Source organism: Cydia pomonella, chromosome 18, assembly GCF_033807575.1.
Source record: "Cydia pomonella isolate Wapato2018A chromosome 18, ilCydPomo1, whole genome shotgun sequence".
NCBI classification, from domain to species: domain Eukaryota; kingdom Metazoa; phylum Arthropoda; class Insecta; order Lepidoptera; family Tortricidae; genus Cydia; species Cydia pomonella.
Window position 1 is genome coordinate 6,917,583 of NC_084720.1, and position 23,213 is coordinate 6,940,795.

Below are 23,213 nucleotides of genomic sequence, written 5' to 3' on the forward strand. Positions count from 1 at the left end.
ATCACTCTATTGACAGGTGAGAACCGCATGAAAATACGTTCAGTAGTTTTTGAGTTTATCGCAAACATATATACAGACAGATGCAGCTGGGGACTTTGTTTTATAAGTTGTAGTGATATTAGTCCGCCATTTGATTCTATGCTCTATTTAAAAATATTTCATAAAATATTTTTTGACTGTTTATGAAACAACAGTTGGTATTATAAGAATAAAACAGCATGTACGAGAAAAATAATTTATTAATCTAAAATATTGTGAGATCGTACTCAGCAATAGTAACAAAACACATGAATGGTCTTAATTAAATTGCTAAATAAAAATAGCTCCTGCAAAACAGAGTGGGAAGATTTAGCAATGCAATTATAGTCTTTATTGCAAATAAAAAAGTTATAAACTCATGAAAGCATCATGGCTATCTCTATCTCTATCGCTCTTGCAAAAGTGGAGTGACAGGATCGGAGATACACGCATGTTCGCGTTGCGAATAAAATAACCAATCAAACGTCATCTGTGATAGTATGAGTGCCATATATCAACATACACAACACACCTTCATTCTATATGATTTTGCCCGGTTTGGGGATTCCACCGATTTGTACGTTAATTATAAAAATAATAACTACGAAATGGGAAGCACAATATGAGCAGTAACATAGAATAGCGATATTCTGTCTATGGTCACATGCAAGTAAGAATAAGAAGAGTAGACATCCCACAGCGGCACACGACTATACTACCTATTATGCCATCGATTTAAGCAATAAGACAGACTCTCCCCTACTAGTCCCCCTATTCCTAAGCCTATATTAAAATAGGTTTTTATCTTTCTGTTAAATATAAAATACATTTCAGTGACGGATAAGAACAAACCAGTTTCAGCAGTATTTTAGAATTTTTATTTAACTTGCAATGTTTCACCCAACACCCCACTTCCCATTATTGGATCATAAAACTTCACATGCACATGTATCATAAGTTGGATGCCAATGCAATTTTATGGTACCATCGAGCTGATCTGATGGTGGCCATTAGAACTCTGTGATATAGCAGCGCAACGTATTTGTGTTTGGGTTTGTTAGAATTGTCTCAATGCGTATTAGTTGCCTGTTGAAAGTACAGTTAACGATAAAAGCCTGTGTCAAAATTTAAATTTTGATAAATACTTATCTAAAATAGGTTTTGAGATGTTAAAGTTATATAAATAACTTATAAGTACATCTACGTGGCCTTACATTCGTGCGTAGCGTGCGCCGCAGTGGGGTCCACTTTATTTGCCAATCACTCTGCCCGTGGTCTACAAATATGTAGCTATAGTGTACGTATCTTGACTAATATGACGCGAACACTGTCAATCGTAAAATAACACTTTAAACTTATAAACAAAATAAAGAATCACTACCAAGTAGGTTTCCGTAAGCAAACTTTACTATAGAGGTGCCTGCACCTTGTTTAAAAGAAAATAATTCATATTTTTAAATAACTCATTAGTTGGTTATTTGAGTGTAAAAAATATAAATCCAAATAAAAGGTGCAGAGCACCTTCAATGTAACGTTTATTTGCGTACTCACGCAAATCGAAAAATATTTGCAAATTAAACTGTAAAATGTATGTTATTCGCTTTGTCTCAAAAAAGGCGGCCATGCCAGTGAAATGGTTAAAATTGCTTACAGAACCTGAGGAAAACGGCAACATGCAAAATCGTATCATATATTAATTATATCTGATATAAAATCGCCACCAAGCAAAAGCGATTTCTAAGTTGCACATTCATACTAATTACATAGCCCTCGCTGTATACCTACCCATTATTTTATGTCATTCATTACTGTCTCAGATATTCGTGACAATAATAGGAAACAATGGCGGTCTGACCAAACAAGTTGGCACAAATTTGCTTTTTTTTTAAAACAATTATGGCCTGAATGCGAGTCCTTTAAGCCATACACACAAATTTGCTGTTTTTTAACGGCCTGGCCACGACTTGGCGAGCGGTGACTTTAGGTCCTATCGCTGCGTCTCGCTCCCACTTATAACTGTTGCTCTTCGCTGCCACCGCCATAACCAAGAATGGGAATTTTGATTTCTTGCAACAATAACTAGGACTATAAGATAGGTGTCCAGCGAGGTAATTAGGACTAATAACTTCAACTAATGATGCTACCTCATAATATAAGCAGTCATTTCATACACCAGATATTCTATGTGTCATTGCCTACTTAAACCGTTAAAATAATATCTCAAACGCAAACATTTTATCGAAATCAGTCAGTATCTTAACAATTAAAGACCTTACAAACACATCACCTTTTAGGAAAATCGAGATTGTCAAAACTAATTTGCCTGCGGGCTCTCATTTTAGCTGCTTCTTCGAATGAAGGCATTGAATTTGACTTGTAGAGGCCCGACTTGTCCAGCATGCTAAAACCACTGCTGCTGTTGGAGCTAGAATCTACATTGATAAGCTTGTCTTGCAGGACGTTTTTGGAGCCGCTTCGCGGTTGGTCCTGTTTGAAGGAACCGTTACAGTTTTCTTTAATTTGTGATGTTAATGTACTAGGTGCGGCTTGTCTTGCCTTAAACTGTTGGTAGGCGTTGGCAGATATGTAGCCGGAGAGTTTACTACTACCGTCGTTGGCTAGCTTCATTTGTTCTTCTTGGAAACAATCTTCGATGCTGCGGCCTTGGATAATCGCGAACACGTATTGCCGAGCGAGTCTGAAAGCACGATAATATTTAATTAATAAAATGTATAAAAAGTCGAGTTCAGAAGTTAACCAAGTGTGATAACGGGTAGAAAGTCGTCTTGCACATTTTATCTTTTATTTACGTAATTTAATTGGGGTTAATCAATACAACTGATAACTGCATTAAATAAATATGAATACAAAACCTACCAATTTAGAGCAATTGGATCTCTTATTTTAACCTTTTGAATGCTTTATGTCATAAACACAAACACAAGTACAATTGAAACGCCAAGCTCCCGGGTGCAAGGGAGCTAATATAAACCTTACTTGAAAATGTGGTTACCTTGACAGCGTCCGGCATAACACCTATAGTTGTCCTTGGTGCTGTGGGCACGACAAGTAGCGACGACTTTAGGTGTTCTTGGCGTTCAAAAGGTTAATAATATTACATTACAAACTTAGTACGATCCCGGTTTGTACCACCAACAGGTGACCAATATAGAATGTATAGGAGAGACGAGATTGTGGTCAAATGCTTTTCTTTATCCAATAAATAAGAACAACCTAAATTTAGCGTGTCCTAATCGCACACCTTGGTTAGTACTTGGATACTAAGTCTGGCCTGATGTTAATATAAATATTATAATAAGTTTTTGGGAAAAATTTCATTTTATCGCTTACTGTACCTACATTTCTTACCACAGTCAACTAATACTCATCAGACAATTCTAATAAAAACCCCAAACACAATTAGGTTGTTTTATCACAGAGTTCCTATGGCCACCTCCTGTCTCCATCATCAGATCAGCTTGATGGTACCATAATATTGCATTGTTACCAGATTTACTTGTAAATACAAAACTCCCGTCGCTTGTTCCTCCGAGCCCCGTGTTTTGTGTTAGTCACCCATCGCGAGTGGCTCGCGAGAAAGCTGAATTTATATAGTAGATAATTACTAGTAGAAACTATACTCAACTGAGTACTTGAGCATGGTTTCTGATGTGGACAGCTGAGGTGACGCAAACTTGGCAGTATGAGGCAGCAGTGTCAACAGCCAATGAGTGCGAAGGCTGCGGCCTTCTCCCGGTAGGTTTACGAGCCATGTGAGGCTCTTTCGGCTTACACTATACTTACTTGAGCATGGTCTCAGAGATCCACAGCTGAAGCCTGGCTGGTAAGGCTGAGGAGCGAGGTGGACAGCTCGGGGAACACTTGGCAGCGCGAGGCGAGGGCCAACAGCCGGCGAGTAAGCCTCACGAGGGCCTCCGCCTACTTTCACCAGCCGTGTAAAGTTCAGTTTACACTAGAGTTGGTCAGACTCACTTGAGCATGGTTTCGGAGGTGGACAGCTTGGGCGAAGCGAACTTGGCGGCGTGCGGCGGCAGCGTGAGCAGGCGGCGAGTGAGCCGCGCCAGCGCCTCGGCCTTCTCGCGGAAGCCGGCCGACGACATGCGCCAGCCGTGCACGCGGAGCGCCTCCGACACCGCCCATAGGAGTTTCTGAAATATTTATACCGATTTGTTAGGCTATTAACGCGAAGCACTTCGTTCATTCACTCTGAAGTCCAATATCTGGATCTGAGCTGATTTTTGCAGAGGATAATCAGATTTGAAGAGAGAGTCCGTTCAGTCACTTTAGAAAAAAATACAAATTACAATATACCTGTCTAGCTTCATTACGAACGGCGGAAAAAAAGAAACGGACTAAATCACGCAGGGACAACTAATATTTTATTCAGATGCGTGCCGAGTTCTTATTTAGAGGTGATTAACAAAGGGTTAAGATGTCATTACACTAGCCTAAGAAACTATATAAAATCTAAATAAAGCTTAATAGAATTGGTCTCACCTTCTTATGAGTTTCATTTAACTCCACTGAATTCCTTCTAGTAAACACTTCAGACGCCCGTCGATTCATGATATGCGGAGGCATGCTCCCGATGGTGTCCCCGCCGAACGACAGACTCTTCGCTATCTTATTTCTACTATTTTCCGGTTGATCATCTAATGCATCAAGTTTACGCTTTAAGAAATGATCACTTTGAGTTCCATCGGCGCTTTTTGTTTCCGCTGACCTGTCGGGGGATGAAAAGAGAGCTCTCTTGGACTTCATAGCTTGAAGAGGCACTGATGTGCTAGCGGTGCTTGGTATCGATTTTCTATTCTCCGGACTGACGAATAAAGCTCTTTTTAGAGTTTCACGTGTTGGCTGTGATCTAGTCATACTGTCAGAATCCATAAGTAATCTTCTCATTATCTTTTTGCGACTAGAGCCTCCACTTCTAGTCTTTGGGGTTTTAGCGGGAGTCTTTTTCCCTGGAGTCTTGCGGCTGGGGGTTTTCTTACCAGGTGTGCGTCTGAGGCGGGGACTTTTTCTTTCCGCGGAGTTGATGAGCTTCCTGTGTGGGAAATAACTTCAAATTGTTTGTGTTAGATACTTGATCAGAGAAAAATACAAGGACTATTTTAGTTATTTTTGTATGCCTATTTTACTTACTTTTTGTCTATGAGAACCATTTTAGCAGTGCCTGCTTGGGCCTTTTCATTGATTGTAGCAGCACTGCAAAATGCTTGGCGTCGACGAGCCAAGTGCGATAAACGCCTGCCTGGTGACTTAGCTTGTGCCATTCTGAAAAATATATCTCATATTTTAATTTTGATTTCAGCAGCATGTTTTGTTACATTCATAGATGTAAAGGTCACCTCAAGAATCAAAGATCATGCAATTTGGATAGGAAATTATGAATGAGCAACAGTCCCTGCATCACAAAGTATTAGCTATGATAGCTAGGATAAACAACTAAAATAAGGGTAGACTAAGAAATATTAATATATTGCAGCTTTACTGTTTTACTTTTATATATCATGTTCAAATTCTTACTTAAGGCGCAGTGCCTTCCGCTTATGTGCACTGCTAGGCGACTGATTTCCTCCGGAGTAGACATTGACACTGGTTTCAGTCTCTGCGCCAACATATCTCTCACCGTAGCGCAATGCCAGCATTTCCATCCTCTCAGAGTAGGTTGTCACATTGTAACTGAAATAAATTAACAATAATAATGGCTGGATCAAGGGTCGGATGCAGAACGCGGTATTTCATTATCTTATATTTATTGATTTACCTTTATAATCCTTATAGTAAAAATGGCTATCCTAAGATAGGCAATAGAAATAACTTTTTGACAAAAATATCATTTTTGGTACATATGTACAAGCTTTTTATTGCTGAGACTGTACTTTTCAATCCACAGAAAACTAATATTCGTTAGGCGACCACACAGAGCGAGCACACGCGCGAGGCAATTCTACCCGCACTGTACACTAAATAGCGTTAAAATTATCTCAATAGGCGGGTCCACACAGAGCGAACAAACGCGCGAGGCAATTTCCTCACGCACAAACCGGCCAGTGTAGACGTGCCTCGGCCGAGGCGGCGCGTTCGGGAGAGGAAAACGCGTACATATGTACCAAAAATGATATTTATGCCAAAAAGTTATTTCTATTGCCCTTTGATTTTAACACTATTCAGTGCCAGTGCGTGCTACGCGCTACGAGGCTACGAGCATGGGAAATCCTGTATAAAAAAAACAGCACCTAGAACAGCAACAGAGAACCCGACTATCGGGTCACCCGCACTGAATGTGTTAACAACCCCAAACACAATTAGTCTGCATCGATTTATCACATGACCACCTGGCGTCTCCATCACCAGATTAGCTCTATGTCATCATTATATTGCATTGTCATCTGATTTAGGTACAGAACTCGGACATTAGGAAGTGGCTCAAAGCTTCCAAGATTTGACCCACACTAACAAATTAACATACATACATACTAAAAGGGCAAGTTAAATAAAAGCTTGTAAAAGTGCTGTAGCAATCCAACAAAGCATTTTTTATGAATGTAACAATTTTGGTTTTTCCCAGAATGCTAGGAAGTAAGAACTGGTTGGCCATTATCTCTAAATTACCTATGCATATATTATTTAGAGAAGCAAACAATTTTTTTGAAAAACTTTAATATGGCAACAGATAGACACGACTGCTAAAATAATAGCTGTCCCCTATTTGGATAAAATAAAGATTTTAATCATTTCTGCAACATCTGAGCATGTTCTCTGTGTATTATTTAAGATTATTATAATACTTGGAATATTTTTTTTATACCAAAGCAGTAAGTTTAGGTCAGAAATGATAACATAGATTTTAATTGTTGTGTATTGTGTGACCTATTTAAGAAGTGGAATGAAATAGTTCCTAATAAGAACTGCTTATCAGTATTTGACTTGACTTTGACCTAAAATAGAAGATAATGTTAACCAAGCCTAATTAGGTAAATAAGGTCCACCAAATGAAGGTAAGATATAATAAATAATAACAAAATCTACTTCATTAGGCTGTTTGGACCCCCACACAGAGCGAGCAGCCTCCGCGAGGAAATTTCCTCGCGCGGCAAACGCTCGGTCTTGCGCGGCCGCGTGCTCGTGTAACTTTTGCCTCAACATGTTTGCCTCACCCAAGCCAATTTGCTCGGCAAGGTGGCGTCACTAGGAACGTCTACACTAGCCGTTTTGTGCTCGCGCGTATGCTCGCTCTGTGTGGACCCGCCTATTCATGAGAATGTTGTGATTCTTGTCAATAATATTAATTCTCACTGAAATCAAATAAAAGCAAAACTAATAGTAAGAATAGTAGGCTATTAGGCGGGTCCACACAGAGCGAGCATACGCGCGAGGCAATTCCCTCACGCACAAATCGGCCAGTGTATACATGCCTCGGCCTAATAGCCTAATATTCTTACTATTAGTTTAGCTTTTATTTGATTTCAGTGAGAATTAATATTATTGACAAGAATCACAACATTCTCATGAATAGGCGGGAGGCAGCGCACTCAGGTGAGGAAAACGCGCGCCCCGCCTTGGCCGAGGCACGTCTACACTGGCCGGTTTGTGCGTGAGGAAATTGCCTCGCGCGTACGCTTGCTCTGTGTGGACCCGCCTATTTAGTAGAAATGTCTGGTAACTATCATGGGGTATAGTTTATTTGTTATTTATTTGCTTGAAAAAATTAAGTTGTTGTGAATTATTACCAAGTGAATATTATCATCATAGTTATAAAGACATGTAAAACAATACTTACTACACATCATAATGCCTGCATTTCAACAAATTAGGCCATGTTGTTTCCTTTGCTTCCGCTTCACTGCTCATCTCAAGAACAATACTCTTATCATTAGCACTGGTGTCTAATTCATACTCAGGCTTCTCCTCCCTGGTGGAAGTTACTGCAATCTCCTCTCTCGATACTTGGGATACTGTCGGTATTTCTACAAAGGACACTCTTTTAGTAGGAGTAACAGGGTTGATGGGTTCAGGATCAACTTTAACCTCATTATTAAATGCTGGCAAGAAACAGTAGTATTTCTTTAGCATCTCTGTGACATCTGTGCGTAGAGTTGTGACTGATGGCGGTGGTAGAATCCCTTGGAGTTTTTCCTGTTCAAAAAGTATAAAATTCTGTATAGGACAAGTCAATGGCCTTAAGAAGGATAGTTGATGATTTTTTTTATTCCAATTAAGATTTACATTAATAATGAATAGTTTAAAAAACACTAGAAAAACACGCTTTCATGTTCAAAGTCCATTAAGTGACCTTCCTCACAAGTGCAAACACAACTATGATACAATATTCCATCATGGAATGCCAGTGCCTATCTTCCGGCTTCATCATCAGACCTTGAAACTTTATCGTGGTCAAAGTTCATTACAAGAATATTCTAACAAATCCGACCACAGCTATGATACGATGTTCCATCATGAAGTTCCAGTTCATATCTTCCGGCTCCATCATCAGATCAGGTAGACAGTACCATATTATTATATTGTCATCAGAACTACATACAGCTACCAAATTTTATGACGCTACGATCCTTGGAAGATGGTGAATTTAGCTACCTTAGATTCCATTACATAGCACATACAGGTCGACCTAATAAAACCGTTTAAAAAAGGTTTTTAGCTGAGACTACCTAAATACATGTAACAAAAAGATTCAAAAGCTCACCTCCATTTTCTTAACCTTCTTCTTATCATGCTGTTCATAGTTTTTCAAAAAGCTCCAGAATGGTTCAGGTGCTACACTTGCTTCAGCATCTTCGTCATCTGAACAGAACATATCCGGGGAGCGCACACCACTATCAAATGAGGCTTCCAAAGAAGAGTAGCTTTGGTCATTACTCCATTTTGTACTTTTATCTTCCGGCCTCGGAAATAAACTCTCTTTTCTGGAAAAATCTTCATACTGTGAATCTCCAGTGCTCTCAGTACCTTTAGTACTCCTTTCGTCAGATATGTCACTAGCAACAGGCGTGTGGCAACTCTTCTCTTCAAAAGCAATGCCAATATTTTCACTTATATTTGAACTATCTGATTCTTGAGATTTTTCATCTAAAACCAGCCCAGCATTAGCAGTCAGAGCAGTTATAGGGTCAACAATAGGCTTCAGCTTCTGTACATGTTTTATGGTGCCGTTAAATGACAATTCGCTGATCGGCAATTTGAAGACGCTTTCGGAATGTCTTACGTCACGAAGCATGTCGACTGCATTGTTACTGTTTTCCATAGTAGAGGTTATAAAAATAGGCTGTTTAAAACAGCTGAATTTAGATTCATCCGAAGATACGGGAACGTCGGCCGGGTCCGATTTGTCGGTGAGGTTGTGGTCCACCGTGAGGGAAGAGCTTTCATTCAGCGAAGGCGCGAGCGATGTGCAAGGAGAGCCAATTTTGCTAATATCTGCTATCAAACTACCCTTCTCTACAGTATTTTCATTCAGACCTAAAGAAACACAGTCAACTTGGGCGGTTTCGTAATGTTTACTATCCTCTTTAATACTCGTTTGGACAGCAGCTGATAAGTCTATGTTACCTCCAATGCTTGGATTTTCGTAGTCACAGTTACTTAATAATGAAACTGGATCGGGTTCGATTTGTTCACGGAAAGTATCCACTACGTTGAAACTTCTCATATAACGTTCGTACAAAGAAAAACTATCACTCATAGAACGGCAATTTGAGTCTTCAAACGATTCCATTACCACCGCATTTTCTCCACAATGGATGTGGTAGAAATGGGGTATTTTATACTAACATTATGAAATCGTATTATAAGTAATCTAAAACATTAATTGATGTTCACTTTATCCCGGAACCTAATCAAAAATGCAATCGAAAATGTAACTGCAACAAACCCGCCATCCTTCCAGCCACACCATAAATGTATATAGCTAGTTTCTTTTTTTTAATACCGCAAGCTGAAAACCATAAACAGTATAGATTTAAAACGTTGTTGTGACACGAGGATGGCACTCACGGATATACAATTTAAGTTCTAGACTAATTATTAAATGTGATAATTAAACTAATAAGGATAAATCAATTTTTCAAACTTTAAACTCAATTGATAGTATTAAACGTACAAGATTTAACGACGTCTCGACGTGTCGTGTGAAAAGTCTTATAAGATAAATTGTCATCTGTCAAAGCTTGCAAATTTTTCATTACATTTTTCGTGTTTCTTCGTTTTCGTTTCGTGCGTTGGGTGGTTTACGTGTGTGCTCGGCATATTTGGTGTTTCACGTAAATATTAGAAACATACAACCGATTTCGTGAACTTTCAAATATAATATATCACCCGCAGTTGCGTATGCGCATGCCAGTAAACAGTCCGCCGATGTGATTTTCTAATTGTACCACCTATTGCAATTGAACCGGATTCCCTATTTGTATTCTATTGCCTTTGAATTGGAGCGGTATAAATACATTCAAGAGTGGGTAAGTTTATAAATTTATATGTGTTTTTGTTGGGTACTTATTGAACTGATTACTATTGTACCGACAGTGAAAAAGTTATAGCCGTTACTGTATTCACATTCTGTAGTCAGGTAGGAGTAATTTATCATTTACCTACAAATCTTTCTACTTAATTAGCATTCAATGTCTTCTAATATCTTACATATAAGTTGAGTAAGTAACATCAGGTAATATGTAAATGTGTGTATCTTTATAAGTTTTATTTAGAAATGTTGGTACCTACAACAAATAAGTGACACTATAAATTGCACTAACGAACTTTGGAATAGGTATCTTATGGTTTAACTTACTTAAAAAAAATTTAAGTGATTAGTCTATGTCTGTTCCGCCTGTTCCACCTATCCCTACCACCTTATCCCCCCTGATAGAGATAGTGGAATATTTTTCCTTGTTTCCCTACCGGTTCATACAATGATAAATATATTTATTTATACTTGTAAGTAAATATAGTGTTAGATAGTTTTCTAATCAGAATACAAGTGAGACAAACAAACCACCTATCAATTACATTGGTATGGATTGGATATTTGTCAGCTCCGTGTCCCTCATATCAGCCTATGATTGCACTGACCTCTGCACCTTATACTGCTCACTTTATCTATAAGGTATAAAGAAGTCAAAATGATGTATTTATGATTGCTGCACTCCATATACCTTGTTTATTGTGAAATAATTACTCGGCCAAACAAAAATAGCTCTTAATGGTACATTATCTCAATATTGTGGACAGTACATTATTACATATAATGGTGATAACAGTGCACTGAGTTTTTCTACACGAACAGTATGCATGAATGAAATATAAAAGTTTTCATCGGTGGTGTGTTTGTTGGTTCTGGATCTAATTGGAGGTAATATACTTATGCTATTACAACTATGCCGGAATGCGGATCCGTGTAAGAGGAAACTGTTAGAAAAAAAAGTCCTAGTACACAAGAGGTTAAGTGCCACTTTTGCTTAAATGAGAATACATATTCTTCAAGATTAGTCTCCCTGGACCAGATCATTGGTAACTTAGAATTTTTCTTTCTGTTAGACTGGTACAACAAATTTTGTATATTAACCTTTTGAGTACACTGATCAGTGCAATGCATACTATGTGAACAAAATTTTTAAGTGTAATTTCATTAAGTACCTAATTAAATGTATACTTTGTATGTTTCCTTAAATTATTATTTTTACAGTATAATTTACTACTATTTCATAATATATATATATATATATATATATATACTTAATTGGTTAGCAAAAATGGTACAAAACATAATATGAAAAAATATTTTTATAACTTAAAATGTTGGGACCGTCTCTGCTTTTACTGATATTGCAATTAAAATAAACTGCCTGACTCTTGTGTTGGTGGACAGTAATAAAATTAGAGTGATTTGTTTAAAGTTGTCTCTCTCCCATATTGAGAGGATTTTTGTCATGTTTGTGACATGCCACATCTTCTGAATATCTAATGCACCTGAATCAAGTCAGACTAATAGTTACAACAAATATGTAGTGTGAACCCTTAAAGTATAATTTAAATGCTAGGTAAAAATATTCGTACAATTTATTTCTTCCTAAAACCAGCTAAAACAGAAATAATTAATTTCTACAAACCATTTTTGTAGGTAAGATTATTTTCCTCAAATAATGTCCTGTACCTAATCTTCTTTTAGCATTTATGGGAAAACCAGGTGTATTGTTATTTATTAGTTACATGTCAAACTTCTGTGAAGTGTTAAAGTATTTCAGGTACTATCAAAATGTTGTTGATTTCAGAATATCATGACGTAATGAAAATGGAAAGCAAACTTTAATAAATATAGTTATTAAGCATTTAGCAGATAAGTTGTGATATGGCTTTACTACTTCCGCAATTAGTCTTAGACCTTGACCTATGATCTCTGACTCTTTATTATTATGCTGACTTGAATTAACTTCTTTATTATCCTGAATACCAGATTACTGTACATGATTATGGCATTTACATGCAAATAATTTTTTATTGTGAAACAATGCCACCATAGCTTTGGCCTTTGATCTATTAGATAGCGCCACTTTTTGATATTAAACAAATTTAACACATATCACACATTTTTTTTGAAAATCCACCTTTATTACAAATTCTCTTTGCTATTAGTCGTTTGTCTTAATCTGTAATTTTGACTTCCGCACTTGTAAGACAGGGATAAAACATAAGCCTTGTAAAGTTGTATAAATAAAGTCCAGTGTCTATGAAGATCACAATTTCCGCGTAGGCAATAAAACACGTATAGGTAATATATTTATATTGAAGTACCTAATGCGCCTTGTAATTTTTTATAATCTCAATATATTTTTTTAAATTGCACTTTTTTATAAATGATGGCTCATTTTCTATCTAATAAACTAAATTTTGTTATAATATTCAACATTGTCAAGTACCCAATTGTACAGTTGCTTTATAGTCGTGCCTAAGCAAGCTATAACCGTGCACGTGCTAACGAGCTCCGGCACATCAAAAGATTAAAAAGGAAAGGAAAAGTAGCACTATATGTACTGTAAATAATATTTACAGTACATATGGTGATAATAATATTTACAGTACGTACTACTTTTCCGCACTAATGAGTAAATTAACACATTATGTAACTATGTCGAAACTTTAAAGAGCCATATATACTGTAAAACTTTGTACGATACACGTGCAAATAGGTAATTCGCATTTCCTATTTTTCGCACATGTATCGTAAATAACAATTTTAACTCTCTTTCGTTGGGTTCAAGTTGTATGCTGTCTGATAAGATTATTGAGCATTATTTCATTGGAGCACTGTTTGGTGCCTTAAGTGTAAATCAAGTAGGTTGTTTAATGGGAAAACTAAGAGGTGGTACTATTTAACCGGCGAGACGATATAGCCGACTGTCCCCTATGAGTATAATATAATCTATCTATGGAGCATTCCATTAAATTGTTTACCGTTGTCCCGTAGTACACGCGACACGCGCAAAGCGAATTTGAAATTGAAGATTTGCAGGTATAAGAGTTTCCTTTTCTGTGACTAATGGTCAAAAATATGCACAGAAAAATAATAGCCTGCTTTAAACGCCGAAAAAAAGTCGCAATACAGGAAGTAAAATGCGTCCGTACGGGACAGCCCGAGGAATGCTCCCTATAGTTAGTTATTTAATATTATTGGTTTGCTCTCGTGACGGTGCCCGACGGGAGCCTCTTGCCTATCGTGGTAGTTCTACCCAAGTCGCCGTTAGCCTACCCTGCTGAATTATTTCATTCTTTCCAGCCATGGAACTGGTAGCGTTTGTGAAAGAAGGCTTCCAAAATGTCGCGGAGCATGCGGCCAGTTACAAATTCGGACAGACGGTGCTCCGGCATGTGGACAAGGCGCTCTGGGTCCTCGAAAAATGTGCACGCTGGGCCGTGCCCCCGCCATGTAAGTTTTTCAATACCCATTTTAATATGAAGTAGCCCAAAGCGTCTTCACATTGAATGCCGATCCGCACGCCGCTCCGGTGTGTAAGCGGGGCACTCGTATTGACATGTTATTAAACGTTAAATTTGACAAATTTGCGCGTCATCGTGCATGACACGAATTATAGATGCATAGCGCTGTCTTATCAGAGTAATAAACATGTAAGCGGAATCAAACCTCTCTCACTAGCTCTCTAAAGCTCTCTAACTGCTATACTGTATTATCGTTGTCATAAATTTCATCTCCCTGTTGAGCTTTGTATTAAGGACAGAAGATATGATGGAATTCGACTTGTAAGAGTGTGTGCGGCCGGCAAAACGTCCGCTTTATCGCTTGCCATAAGAACGCTTTGACAGGTTATTCGTATAAAAACAAAGTGGGACGTTTTGCCGGCAGTGGTCACAATTGTGTAATAATAGGAATTCAAGTATCACATAATGTCATATTTGTCTTATTTTATGACACTATAGAGTAGAAGTTTAAGGCATACAAGTTGCAGCTGTCATAAAGGTTTAATTTTTTAGTGGACCCAGAAGAAAGGCCCCAACCAGAGCTCATCCGTCCCCTGCCGTGGGTGTTCTTTTTAATGATGCTGGTAGCCCTAAGGATTACGCGGGAGTCTATATCGCTCGTAAACTTAGTACTGGGCAAGCCACCACTTCGATCTGCCGATGTGGTAAGTTTGATAACATAGTGGTAAGTTCCATCCGCATGCTGCCATAGTTTAACATAATTAATGATATAGGTAGGTAGGTATACTTACATTTTTACCTCGCCTAGGTCTTAATAAACAACGAATATCAATAAAGGGTTTTGTTCGTGATGTTAGTAGCAATAATGTTAATGAACTATGAGTAATTGATCTCAGATTTTGTAGCTTAATTAAGCAAATTAATCTTTGAACTAAACTCATTTATCACATGACCCAGGCCATATCCGCGTATAAACGGATATTTACCGCTAATTATCGTAATGTTTCAATCGACAAACAATATACTTCGGTATTTTATATAGCATACCTTATGAAAGTCGAGATCACGTCGAGATCGTACATAAAGACAAATAATGTAAGCAAATATGACAGATTTTGTTAGCATTTTACATATAACCTAACATCTTTACGAAGGCTTTTTCACAGAAATATTTATAATTATCATATATTTTAACTAGGACTTGATATAAATAAATGATTTAAGTGTATAAACTATTGATAGAATCATGATTTACCTAATAGGCTGCGAGATTACGAAGTAATGAAGGTAAATTGGATTGTTTACATTGTTTGCAATTTCTATTGAACTCCGATTTAGGTATGTTACTGTAGTTACCTAAAATTTTTTCTCTCAAAAATTTCTTCCATCGCCTAGTGCGCTTTTCTTTCAACAAATCAACAGCCATATACTTCTCAATGATTCTTCTTCATATAATTCAAACGATTCGTTTGCGTCGTGTTAGCACCTATTTGCCTACCTTTCTGATATCGATCATCAGCTCAGCTCGATATCATCCTAATATTACATTGTCACCGCCGTCACCGTTCTTTCAAAAGTATACCAAATTTGAGCCCTATCAAACGCCAGGCAGTGTTTCTAATTTTGTTTCCAAAATTTGGCACGCGGCAAGTTAAATGAAACCTTGTAGAAATATATATCTATACCCTGGTAAAATGGAAAATGGGGTTACCCATTTGATACATTTAATCACTATTTACAAACAACTAACCCTATTCCAGGTGACATACATACAAGGTAAACGTCGCTATCTGCGCACCTTGAAGTACCAGGGCAACAGAATGATGAGGGCCCGCACGGGCACGACCCATGAGCCGTGGTACAGCGGGCTGAGGTCGCTCTTCGAGTTTACCATGTGCTTTAGAAGGCAATCCGTGCACTATGGCAACAACAATACTACTAGAGTCAGTAACAATGACGAAGTCCTGGTAAGTGTATATTTAATAAACAGTCTAGAATGTTTGGTTGTTGTATTAGTACCAGGGCAACAGAATGATGAGGGCCCATGTACGAACCGCCGTGGTACAGTATGCTGAGGTCGCTGTTCGAGTTTACGATGTGCTTTAGAAGGCAATCGGTGCACTATGGCAACAACAATTAATAACTACTGGTGGAATCAGTAATAAAAACTATAAGTCTGCAGAAATAAGTATTTGACATAATCAATTTATACTAACGCTGGTTTGTTTCCAAGACCACCGTTTGTACCAGACAATGCCAACGCGTCCGTTGAAAAACAGACGGCGCGTTTGCTAGGCCAAACGGCATCCCTTTAAACTGAATCAACCCATCTGGGGTAACAAAAGCGGTAAATGTCTACAGTCGGGCTCAATAGGTATCTGATAGTATCCGCTAACCAGATCTAGGGTACAAAAATATCAACAACCACTTAATTGATCAATTGGTTTACCCAACACACTTTATTTGGACAACCACGTAGGTCATAATGGTCAACAAATATCAAACTTATTTAATACTTTCTTTCAATCGGTGTTCGTTGAAGATGCCGGTGTAACTGAAATAAACCCATTATATACGGACAATATAAATACATATTTGCCTATTAGTAATAATATAAGCCATATCAAAATTACTCCGACAGTGGTAGAAAATTATTTAAAATCATTAGTAGTGTCTAAGGGAAGTGGACCGGATGAAATCCACCCAGTATTCCTTCAAAGATGCCGTGCAACACTAGCCTCACCGATTAGCTATTTATTTAATCTTTCCTTGAGCACTGGAACGATGCCGGCATCTTGGAAACGCTCAATTGTTATTCCGATTTTCAAGAATGGGAAAAAAGATAACATTAAAAATTACCGCGGAATCTCAAAACTATCTGTTATTCCAAAACTATTCGAAAAAATTATTTATGATATCCTTTATAGTGTAATAAGGCCACTGCTAATTCCACAACAACATGGATTTGTTAACAGGAGGTCCACAGAATCGAATCTTTTAGAGTTACTAGATTATTCTCTTGTTGCAATGAATAAAGGTTTTCAGGTAGATGCTATATATACAGACTTTTCCAAAGCATTTGACAAAATTTCCCATTCTATCCTCATAAACAAACTACAATCATTGGGAGTCCATGGTAATCTCTTGAGATGGCTCACGTCATATCTACGCAATAGAACCCAGGCGGTAGCGGTCAAAGGTCATATTTCCAGCTTTATTCCTATCCCCTCAGGCGTCCCTCAAGGATCCCATCTAGGCCCATTGTTATTCAATGTGTTTATTAATGACGTAATCAAGTGTTTCCATCACTCCAGAGTTCTTTTGTATGCCGACGATATGAAGATATTTAGCGCTATCTCATCAAACAATGACTGTATCAATCTGCAACAGGACCTTGATAGACTAAGTACTTACTGCCAACATAACAAACTGTCGCTGAATATTGCTAAATGTTATTCCATCTCATTCTCAAGAAAACGTAATCCTATAATTCATAATTATTCTATTAATAACGTACATCTTCATAGAGTAGATGAGGTTAAAGATCTCGGCGTATACATCGACAATGAGTTGCAATTAACTACCCATGTAAATAAAATTGTTCAGAAAGCATACAAAATGCTCGGATTTATATTTCGACAAAGTAAGGATTTTAAAAATCCAGACACTTTCATTCTTTTATACAACGCCTTCGTTAGATCCCACTTGGAATATGCTTCTACGGTATGGTCTCCTCATTTTGCTATTCACATTAACTCAATTGAAAGGATCCAAAATAAATTTATCAAGTTTATGAAATACAAATTCAAAACTTTTGACCACAACCGTCTAGAACCCCTTCAAGTTCGTCGCGATGTTAGGGACCAAGTGGTTTTATTTAAAATCCTTAACGGATCGATTGACTCACCTAATCTGCTTTCGGACATATTCTTTCGATGTCCAGACCGTCGAACGCGTTCCTTTAACTTATTCTCAATACCTTCCAACCGAACTGTGTACGCGAAGAACAGATTTCTCGTAAGAGCATGCAAAAGCTATAATGATAAGTACTCTGATATTGATATATTTAATTCTACCTTACCTAAGTTTGTTTCTGCAATTAAGAACATAAATAAATAAATAACAGTAATAAAAAAAAAAGTAGTAAATATTAAATCTAATGATTTGTATTCTCTAAGATAATGAGCTGCATGTAAATTTAGTATAAGCAAGGTATTATGTCTTTCTTTTCTGTTGTTAAAGTTTAATAATCTTACCTAAACCTACTTTACAATTTCATAGAAGTGAAACCAAATTGTATAAGTCTGGTTTGAGCAGCAAAGAATGTTATTATTCTATAAGTGGAAACTGTTATGGCTTGTGTGTATTCTATATTTGTTTAAACATATGTATTATTTTTCGCTGTTTGTTTCCCAATAATAAAAAAAAAAAAAAAAAAAAAAAAAAAAAAAAAAAAAAAAAAAAAAATTATCTTCGGTGAGTGGCAGTGGAAAATGGTCTTTCACAGTCCGTTTATTCACGGCTCGATAGTCAACAGAAAGACGATGTTCACCCGTTACTTTTGTCATTAATAATATTGGGCTAGCATAATCGGAAGTAGATTCTTCTACAATATCATTGTATATAATTAATAATTCGTTAACTATGATTTGTACTGTTTCACGTTGCGTTCAACTCAACCTGTATGGTCTGTATACTACCGGTGTATCGTCAATAAGCTTGATGTCAATTTCAGCTAGATTTGTACAACCTAGTTCGGAAAGGTTCTGAGCAAAAGTACCACGGTATTGCTGCATAAAATTATGAAGCTGATTTATTTGTGTTTCGTCCAAGTCCGAGTTAATATTTATTTCGTCGCGTTCGATTTGTTGGGAATCTTTCCAAATTCTATAACACTTCACAGAATCAGTATCTTTTGGCACCTGACTTTTACATAACTCATCTCGGGCTAAAAGAGACCCTTTCTTCACAGGAAAAGATTTAAGGTAGGAAATTTAAATAACCTAGACTCCCTATTATCACGATTCATTTCTTTCAGGTACTCCAATAATTGCTCGGGTTGTGTAAACCTTGCTGAGGTAGCACTAGCTCGAATGATCCTATCATCATCCATCAGTCCATGAATTAAACAATCCACAGCTTTTTGTTTGTAATTTCATATGCATTTAATAAAGCAATTTTTGAATAATAATAATCACCCAATGTTTCAGTTGCCTTAAGCCTTCTATCCAACATTTCGCTCAATAAAGAACCATAATTAACATCAGACGGGAAAGCATTTTTAGATTGTTGTTGCTACTCCGGCCAAGTATAATTTACTGTTAAAAAAGTTTCATACCAAAGCTTAGCATGACCAACTAATCTAGGCAATGCATAAAAGGAGGTATCATCATATCATCAGACCAGTCATAAATCACTGCACATTCATCAACCTTAGAAATCCAATGTTCTACTTTACGATTTTTAATGGAAGGATTGTCACATTGAATCTTATTTTAGAAACTGTAGAGTAGCCGCAGTTATTGGCAGATGCAAACTGAATATCTCTGGCATTTTGTTGCTCTACACTTGGCGTAAATCCTCTAGCATGTGTATCTTCTCTATATACTTTCACTCGAACAGTTTCACGTCTCGGAAGGCTTCGAGTAGGCGTATGTGAAAACTTCAAGTTCGATGATCGCTGTCTTTGGGGCGTCTCACGCCTTTTCGGATTATCGTTTGCAGTTTTTAGGTGGACTTGCATAGTCTCTGGTGTATTTCTACGTAGCCTCTTACATGTCGTACTATACCGTGATCTACTTCTACCCACTTCTTCTTTCGACTTATCCGTATCGGAACTCGAACTAGTTCGGTGTCTTTTACGATTCCTGTCAAACTTTTGACGAGATATTCGACTTTCCGAAGTGATTCTCTGATGACGTTTGAATGTACAACGTTGGCGTGAACGACTTCTTCGAGAGGAAGGCACATTTTCACCAGTGACACTGGATGTATTCGATTTAGATCTTGTTCGATTACGCTCACGTTTACGCCGCTTAGGATAGCGGTTTTTCTTAATTTTTTAAAGTTTAGACCACTTGTGATAATAACTACCTACTGGTGGAATCAGTTATAAAAACTATTAGTCTGCTGAAATAAGTACTTTTTAATATCGTTTTTTTTACATCAGGTTGAGATCCAACGTAATGGCATGAGATGGCAACAAAACAAATACTTAACTCACCCTCAGACATTTCACGCTTTGAAATTGGTAACATACTCGTATTATTTCTTAGGCCGCTGTATAGACTCCAGCGGGTAACAGAGTGAAGAGCGAGCGTTTAAAATACATTTGAACAAGTTTAAATCTATGAACGCCTTACCGCTCCGCTGTAACAATAAGACCGCAGCCCGTGGCAAAACGCACTACATTTCTACTCTCAATCGCTGTAACATAGTTTATGTATGACTGAATTGACGTGATTACCGCCAGATTGAATAACAATGACTTCTTATCGAACATTTTACACAAACTTAGACCATAACCGCCGATTAGTCGTACTTCGAGCGAAAGTGTTTTAAAAGCCACATCATAACTATAAGACGGATTCTAACAGACAAATTAATTAAGCGAGCGAGTCGTATGCGACAGCATATTACTGTATCGATTGATGTATTAAGTTACTAATAGTTAAGTTTAGTTTTCCTAGTTCAGTATATAATAATTATTCATATTTAGAATATTAATGGTAGAAAATACTGTAAAAAATTTAGAGCTAACCACCAATTGTTTGTTAACCTGTTGCTATCAATGGGAATCTATAATTAACTCTTTGTTATCAACATATTTAACTATTGTGCAATTGATAGCTCTCCGAATAATAAATAAATAAAATAAAATTCGTCATACGCAAATAAAAACTTACTAGCGCTTGCGACCGTGGCCGTGGCCCGGTCTTTTGGCTCCTGTACACGATGGCCCAGCGCTCGACCAGCAAGATGGCCATACGATGGTTGAGAGCACGGATTATGGAATGGGCCACGTGTAGATGCGTACGCACAATCGCTGGCCCACTGCCTTTGATGTGCGGACGAAAAACTGACACCGTGACCATCCCATCGCCATCCCGCGCCATAAGCCATCGGACACTACTATTCTACACTCTGGCCCATCTTCGTGGGCCAGTATGATGGCTCATCGTGTAGAGGAGCCATTTGATATTTTAGCTCCCACAATGACGGCACCTTCTTACCATTGCACCGTCTTAACTAATAATATTAATAATGCTCCTCTGATAATATTGTTGTTTGCTTAACGCTTAAAGTTTCATTGATTACCCATTCAGAATGCAAATTTAAGACAAAAGTGGGCGACTGCTTCATCATACAAACGTAGTCTCCTTTTTCCTCCCTGGTCACTTTTACAGAATTTGATTTTTATTAATCATAGATCATAGCTCTGCAAAAAGCTCCCATGTCTTATAACAATTAAAAAATCGAACGAAGGGGCATAGCTAAGGTAATGTACATCAAATTGCCTAAAAATATTAACACGCTTTTATTAGGTCGACCTAATGGAATTTAAGGTAACTAATTTAACCATCTTCCAAGGATCGTAGCGTCATGAAAATTGGCAGCTGTATGTAGTTCTGATGACAATACAATGATATGGTACTGTCGAAATGATCTGATGATGGACCCGGAAGATATGAACTGGAACTTCATGATGGAACATCGTATCATAGCTGTGTTTGGATTTGTTAGAAAAGTCTTGTAATGAACTTTGACCACGATTAGGTTTCAAGGTCTGATGATGAAGCCGGAAGATAGGCACTGGCAAAAACGTGTTTTTCTAGTGTTTTTTAAACTATTAATTTATTTATAAGTTAATATCGAGAAAGGAAAATGAGGACTATGTGTTTATGGAGAATCGGTCGTCCCCTTTCCTCTTAATGGTTGGGTTTGATTGTTCAACACATACCCTATGAAATTGGTGCTGACGTGGCCCTTTCGGCCGCAAAACCAATCTTGTCATAAAAAAGGCAGTCGCTGGTCACTATGTTACTACGTACTACGTTAAAAAAAACCCTATGAAATTAACGAAGTAAATCTTAAAAGTAATAATAATAATTCGGCCTATATACGTCGCACTGCTGGGCACAGGCCTCCTCTCATGCGCGAGAGGGTTTGGGCTGTAGTCCCCACGCTGGCCCAATGCGGGTTGAAGAGTTAGAGTTTACATATACCTTTGAATTTCTTCGCGGATGTATGCAGGTTTCCTCACGATGTTTTCATTCACCAAAAGCTAGTGGTAAATATCACGCGATATTCCGTACATAAGTTCCGAAAAACTCATTGGTACGAACACGAACAAGGATTTGAACCCGCGACCTCCGGATTGAAAGTTGGACGTCATATCTACTCGGCCACCACCCCTTCAAAATCTTATATGCATTAATTAAAATCCTTGACTTTACAGGTTGAACGTTACACAGTCAAGGTCTAAGATATCGATGCTGCCAATTTACTAAAATATGCATCTTAATGTTATGGCAATAAGGTCCAAACTAAATTGATCGCGTCATTTATCACATACCCTGACTGTACCTACAGTGTACACTATATCGAGATGTGATTTTAATTAACTGGACTGGGGTATTGTTCTATCAATGACAAACATATTTTGTCTTCAACTAATTGGAATCCATTTTTAACCGAACTTCAATTTCATAGAAGGAGCAGCAGGTTCTGTATTCGGTTGTGGCAATTTTTTTATGTACGTTCACCGATTATTCCGACACCCGTGGTCCGATTTGAGTAATTCTTTTTTGTTTCAAAGGAGTTATCTCCAAGTTGGTCCTATTTTAATTTGGTTCTGATCTGATGATGGAATCCATGAGGAATGAGGGAACTCCTCATTTTTTAAACGCACGTGTATGTTTTATGGTTTTTAAAGGGTCGGCAACGCGCATGTAACACCTCTGGAGTTGCAGGCGTCCATAGGCTACGGTGAATGCTTACCATCAGGCGGGCCGTATGCTTGTTTGCCACCGACGTGGTATAATTTTTTTTTGAGTTGGGTGTTTTCTTAAGCAAATCGAGCATTTTCTCGCAAAAACGATCAATTTGATGTAGTGGATCTGATGATGATAATGATGAATATTATTGTAATGAAACATGTTCACCGATTACTCCGACACCCGTAGTCCGATTTGAGTAATTCTTTTTTTGTTTGAAAAGAGTTA

At 37.6% G+C, this 23,213-nt stretch overlaps 2 protein-coding genes across 9 annotated transcripts in view; one reads left to right on the forward strand and one right to left on the reverse strand.

Moving 5' to 3' along the window:
• Positions 1-221: 221 nt before the first annotated feature.
• On the reverse strand, positions 222-9,971 carry LOC133527785 (uncharacterized). 2 transcript variants are annotated; one of them, XM_061864951.1, is made up of 7 exons: positions 8,750-9,971; positions 7,826-8,181; positions 5,569-5,724; positions 5,185-5,316; positions 4,537-5,086; positions 4,012-4,187; positions 222-2,716 (listed from the first exon to the last, which is right to left on the reverse strand). In XM_061864951.1, the coding sequence occupies exons 1-7, from the start codon at positions 9,776-9,778 to the stop codon at positions 2,302-2,304; spliced, it is 2,814 nt and encodes a 937-aa protein (XP_061720935.1). In that variant the 5' UTR covers positions 9,779-9,971; the 3' UTR covers positions 222-2,301. The 2 variants fall into 2 exon arrangements, with proteins under 2 accessions (XP_061720935.1, XP_061720934.1); XM_061864950.1 differs by having other exon boundaries at positions 4,537-5,101; positions 8,750-9,969.
• A 230-nt stretch (positions 9,972-10,201) lies between these two features.
• The window catches only part of LOC133527787 (uncharacterized), a 30,567-nt gene continuing 17,555 nt past the window's right edge, over positions 10,202-23,213 (forward strand). The window contains exons 1-4 of one of the 7 annotated variants that reach the window (XM_061864952.1): positions 10,202-10,517; positions 13,829-13,978; positions 14,542-14,693; positions 15,750-15,956. In XM_061864952.1, the coding sequence (XP_061720936.1) occupies positions 13,831-13,978; positions 14,542-14,693; positions 15,750-15,956 (507 nt within the window). In that variant the 5' untranslated portion in view covers positions 10,202-10,517; positions 13,829-13,830. The other 6 variants (XM_061864953.1, XM_061864959.1, XM_061864956.1 and 3 more) reach the window with 6 other exon arrangements.